This window comes from Stegastes partitus, unplaced genomic scaffold (genome assembly GCF_000690725.1).
Source record: "Stegastes partitus isolate 25-593 unplaced genomic scaffold, Stegastes_partitus-1.0.2 Scaffold388, whole genome shotgun sequence".
Lineage (NCBI taxonomy): Eukaryota > Metazoa > Chordata > Actinopteri > Pomacentridae > Stegastes > Stegastes partitus.
Window position 1 is genome coordinate 219618 of NW_007578119.1, and position 5767 is coordinate 225384.

The following is a 5767-nucleotide window of genomic DNA, read 5'->3' on the forward strand; positions in this document are numbered from 1 at the left end:
ATAGATAGATAGATAGATAGATAGATAGATAGATAGATAGATAGATAGATAGATAGATAGATAGATAGATAGATAGATAGATAGATAGATAGATGCTGCGATGAACATTTAAAGTTGTCTGAGTGACAGAATTCCATCGCGTTAACGGATTTATGAAGTAATGCTGCATATCACATGTCTGAAAATGGCTGCTATTCATAGAGACATCGGAGAGTTGATAGGAAAAATATTTTAACTAGAACGACAAATTCGAAAAACAAAGTGTGGTGTTTTTGATTCTCTAAAGTTTCCTAAATATGTGTCACATTACTAACATCATAGCACTACCTAAAGTTCAAGGAAATGAAATGCTTTTCTTTCCTGTAAAAAATATTACCTAATTCCCGTCAAGCAAATCAGGCCATGTTGACAGTGAGCTAATTTTACGTGTCTGAATTTAGAAAGTGGCTTACTGTGGAGATGTTCACTTCAAGAATAGCCTGAGCAGAGACCACTCACTCGTCTAAGACCCTGTGAAGCCACAGTACATGAACCCTGGCCTAATCCCAGTCATTGGGGCACTACTGTAATCTGTCCTGAGAGGATTTGTGTTATGAAACCAGGTGGTTTTTTGACAATTTGGCATCAGCTGAATTTATCCCACTGCACTTTGTTCCACTTTTCTGCAAACGTTTTACTGTATAAACTGCAAAAATGAGTCACACAATAAAAGCTTCCCAATGAAAAGTTCATATGAAAAGAGGTGTTTCTCACCCTTATGATCCGTTTCACCTCCTGCCGGTCCAACTTGCCGTTTCCGTCTTTGTCGTACATCTTGAAGGACCACTTGAGTCGATCTTCGAGATTCCCGCGCAAAATCAAATGAAGTGCAGCGACATACTCGAGGAAATCCAGTGCGTTATCCTGCGATGAATAAATAAAAAAGTTACGATAACACTTTGAATCTAACTTTACTGCTAGAAGACAGATAAGATAAGACACACATTTATTTGTACCAAAGGAAATTATTTTTACCCTATTTGTGTCGAAGGAGTGGAATATGGTCTCGATGTAGAGCGACTCCTCCTCAGAGGTGCTCTGGACCCCGAAGATCCTCTTGAACTCATGCAAGTGCAGCGCACCGCTCGGACACTCCTTCATGAAAACGATGCACAGCTCCTGAATCTGAGCCAGATCCATCTCTTCGTTGCGGCTTTCTTCTTGCCCCATGGGTCTGATAAAAGTATTCCTGCTGCGATGGTGTGAATGAAGGTTCTGGCTGCCTGTCCTCAGGTCACGAAGGCATCTGCTTTCACTGTTCAGTCACACTAAAGAGCTTTGCACCGATGGCCAGCCCCTCTCTCTCTCTACAGAGCAGGTTACTAATAGCCCCGGCTAATCCCATCAGCTAGTTAATCACTTGATCTGTAGTCAGCAAGCACATCTGAAAATTTGGCAAAACTCTTCCAATCAAGCGCCAAGACTGCGATTACTGCGGTGTCTACTTAATTGTAAAGTAGGATGGATGGACTTAATCAACAGGTCTCGATGTCTGGTAGAATTAGAAAACAGCTCCAGTTCTCTTCAGCAGGAAGGTTGCGCAAAACAAACTGTTCTTTTGTGTCTTCATGTAATCCAGACTGATTACATGAGATCAGGTTCGATTGAGACCATCTGCTCCAGGAATCTTTGTTCTTCCTGTTGTTGAAGACAGTTTTTTGGGGGGGTTGTTGTTCTGCTGAAGGATGGATAAATGTTTCCTTAAAAGTCTTGTCTGATGGATAAGAATCGTATCATCTCAGTAGCAGGGACTGGTTAAAGGTGAGAGTGTGCTTAAGGAAGGTAGTTTTAACAACTTATTGGTGATAAGGGGAACAAATAGAACAGGTTTCCTTCCTTAGGGTGGCTGACACCAGGAAACCCTACCAGTGGCTAGATAAGGCTGGTTTGAAGCAGCCAAAATGCAGTTGCCTCAGAGACACTGGTGTCCTCCTGGTGGCCTTCTACCTTCCCTCCTCATGGTGACCTCTTCCTGGACCTGCTTCATATATGTAACCGATTTGTTCTCCTGTCTAGGATTGGTTCCGCATTCTGCCTGTCGTCCCGGCTGATTGGTCAGGAGCTCCAGGCCTCCTTCCTCCTCCCTCCTGATTGGACCACTCCCCTGTCCCGTCATCCAATCACAGTACAGAAATCACCACTCCTATGTTTAAATATGCACCTGATATTTCCTGGTGGCTGTGGTTTAACAGGATCATCAGTCGCCATGTGTATTCTGTGTAGAGCTGTAATCACCAGTTGTTTTTGTATGATCTGTAGCTACTGAACAATGGTTAATAGTAGCTTTGTTAATGTCCTGCTCACACTTCATCAGTCGTCCTTTGTCAGGAGCAAGGGTGTTGCTGCAAATGTCTTTCGTTTGAGTAGGAAACTTAGTTGTTTTATTCTGTAGTTTACTACAAAAGTAGGTTTCTAGAAGGTTCAACCAAGTGGCTGGGATATTATACAGGAATATCTGTGCTAAGTATGGCCTACAAGTCTCTACCAAAAGTTATTAAGATCAGAAGAGATAAAAAGTTCAAAGTTCCTGCCGGTCAACCAGCCAGACAAAGTGGTGACCAACAAGGAGCAGAAGAGGGCAGTGGTGAGACATGAGACGGTAACATCAGGAAGATGGAGCCTGACAGGATTAAGAGGCACCACTAGAGGTAAATAATAGATATTTGTTTCAACGTTTTTAATATGCATGTATGGATAGATAGACAATAGGCTGTTAAGATGAGATAATATAGGATAAGATGATCTTTTATTGAGGAAATCTGCAGTTTTAAGAAGCAATAGGGACAAAATGTAGAGAACATGAGTTAAAGAAAGAAAAAAAACATGGACAAGAAATGCAAGCACTATTTGTATTGTCCAGATTCCTCTAAAGTTGAGGTCATTGATTTTTTTTCATGCACTGACAGACAAGATTATTTTTCTCAGACTTTGCTTACAGTTTATTTGTATGTCTTAGAATGTTTCAGTCAGTGGCGCCATATTGAGAGGTGCTGATGAAACATGGAAATTAAATCAGTTTGTGGTCATTAGAAGAATAAAAAAGAACCTATGGTTTGATTAAAGGTCCCCGTAAAACCCCTCCTACCTTACCTTTGTTCCAGTTTGTCATCAGTGGAGGGAAAAGTATTCTGACAGTTTAAAATGATCAATACCAATGTATTACGTGAATGAGTAAAAGTTGTCCCATCAGTAATATTAGCAAAATTAGCTGAATTAGAAGTGTATGTTATCTGATACAAAAGCCTCACAGAGTGTAACAATATATTACAGAATTATTATCGTGGATGTTTTATATGTAAACAGAAATTTAATGTTGGATTTGGCCCACGTGGAGCTAATCTTACATTGTGTATTAAAATATCTTAAAATGACTCAACCACTGTGATATAGTTTATTGACTTGTGCATTTAAAATATTCAAAATATTTTCAATTATGTTCAAACCCCGGATATCTGTGATTTTTATTCAATATATTGATGTATCTCATTTTGTCCAATGTCAAAGGCATCATATCTCCTTCTACCTCCGAGGAGTAAATAGTAGCATCACAGTGAAGTACTAAAAGTACAAGTACATAAAAATAACACTGAAGTACAGTATTGGAGTAAATGAATTTAGCTTCATTCCACCACTGTGTGACTTTTATCTCATACTCTTGTACTGAAAACTCAACACAACTTTGCTTTTCATTGGTGTAAAATCTCATAAATACACATAATTATCTTTTCACTGATAATATTCTGGTAACAATAATCTGCCTGTGCATGCAGCTTCTTCTCATACATTGTTATTCCCAGTGTGCAGCGTAACTAGATTCTTTTCTTTAGTGCAAGTCCAGAAGGACCGCCAGTGTTTGATCTTCATCAGCAGGTTTTCATTGCACTACAGCTGTACTGAAATTTAACCCAGAATTTAACTTACTATATCATATTTGAGAGTGAAAACATGGGCAAGCGGCTCAGCAAGAAAAATCAACACAACAGTTTGCATCAATCTTCTTCAAAGGTGTTTTTAATTACTGGCCTTAACTGTCTGAAACCTTCCAGACATGTTAAAATAGAGGAGGAGACTCAAAACCAGATAGACTAATGAGAACAACTTTATTTAGTGACTTTACTACACTCCTGTGTGATTTACAGATTTGTAGAACTACAAAAAGGTAAAAGATGGAGAATAGGTGCAGGAAGTAAGAGGTAGTTCATGTTTATAACAAATACAATATAGAAGAGGATACAACACAAGGACAGAATAGATTAGAATAAACAAGAAGTTCTCTACTGAGTTTGATTTTGGCAGAGCTGGTTGCAGAAAAGGCTCCATATAAACCCTGGGACCGCAGAGATCTGCCCCACAGTGACAGCTGCACCAAAGCGTGTTGAAATCCCCCCATACGCCTCGTCTTCAGCACCAAAACACCGTTAGGTCACATCTGTCCAGACCCAGGGTGGGAGTCCACTTCTGTCAGGTCTAAACGATGCCAAACTGAGCCAGGTCGCTGAGCTCCATGTCACCAAACGCCTCCCAGGGGCAGATGACCGCAGCGTCTGCAGAGGAAATAAAACACCAAATCATGAGAAAACACATTTAAACATGGAGAAAATTCGGACTAAACGTAAGATCCAGCCTCACCTCCGAGCCCCTCCATCCCTGGGACGTCGTTGTCGAAGCTGTTTGAAACACAGATACCAATAAAAGTCAGGTTTTCTGCTTCTAAGATGAATAGAACAATGTCTAAATGCAGAAAATGATTCGTCTCACCCCTTCTGTCCAGCTTTAGGAGCCTTGCTCTTGAACTGCCTGGTCTCCTTCTGCTTGAACTTGGGAGGAGCTGCCTTGGTGCCACCGGGAGCTGCTGCTGCTGCGTTCATCTTGGAGGCTTTAAAACACAAAGAAATAATGTTTTTCTACCCGTCATAAACACAGAAGGAGACGACTGTTGCTCCTCTTTATCCTCTGTATTAATAACCTGTAGCCTCCGCGGTCCTCTGATCTGCTTACAGGTCATAAACGTCCTCCATATTTTACAGTGTTAATCCTATTTGTGCCAGACTTATGAAGCCAGAGGTCGGCTGTCAGAGGTTCACAGCATATTTGTGAGTCGGGCTATTAGTGTCTTTAACGCCTGAGGATCAGACTTGTTTGCCACCAAACAAGATCTCATTGATCTGGGATGAGAACTGATTATCTCAGGGATTATCATCTATTTTTTCAAAGCTAATATTTGACAAATTTACTCCCCTCGAGCAGATCTACGATATTAATCAGTAAAATATTTAACTGTGATAAAGGTATTCCTCACCTCAAGCACCTTAAATTCATTATTTAACTCATACGGTGTCAAAAATATATACAAATTAATATTGTATGAAGGATCTTGTTAAATAGTTGATGTGTAAGTTGTAAAAAGTTTAATCAAACACAAAAAAAGAACATTTGTAACTGGATGAAAAGACAGAAAAGCAAAGAAATCAGGAGAAAACATTTGGTAAATGTTCAGACTTGACACAAAATCTGAATAGAAAATTTCATTTTTACAAATAAAACTGAGGAAAAATCCAATCGTTTGGAGAAACGCGAAAGTACAGCAATTACAGTTTTGGTCTTGAGTTGTAAAATGACATAAATACATAAATAAAATATGCAAGCAATATCTAATACTTCTATACGTAATAGGCCTTTATTGTGCAGATGAGCTAGTCACTTGATTTAAAGTTCTATATACTTGTAC

General features: G+C 39.6%; 2 protein-coding genes across 2 annotated transcripts in view; both read right to left on the bottom strand.

Moving 5' to 3' along the window:
- The window catches only part of LOC103359668 (guanylyl cyclase-activating protein 2-like), a 3888-nt gene extending 2679 nt beyond the window's left edge, over positions 1 to 1209 (bottom strand). The window contains exons 1-2 of the mRNA XM_008285134.1: positions 1015 to 1209; positions 754 to 903 (exon numbers count right to left, since the gene is read on the bottom strand). Of these exons, the coding sequence (XP_008283356.1) occupies positions 754 to 903; positions 1015 to 1209 (345 nt within the window). The remainder of the gene's footprint in view (positions 1 to 753; positions 904 to 1014) is intronic.
- Positions 1210 to 4506: 3297 nt separating this feature from the next.
- LOC103359669 (retinal cone rhodopsin-sensitive cGMP 3',5'-cyclic phosphodiesterase subunit gamma-like) lies at positions 4507 to 4907 on the bottom strand. Its single transcript, XM_008285135.1, has 3 exons — positions 4798 to 4907; positions 4669 to 4706; positions 4507 to 4583 (listed from the first exon to the last, which is right to left on the bottom strand). Exons 1-3 carry the CDS (start codon positions 4905 to 4907, stop codon positions 4507 to 4509), a joined length of 225 nt encoding a protein of 74 aa, XP_008283357.1.
- Positions 4908 to 5767: the final 860 nt, after the last annotated feature.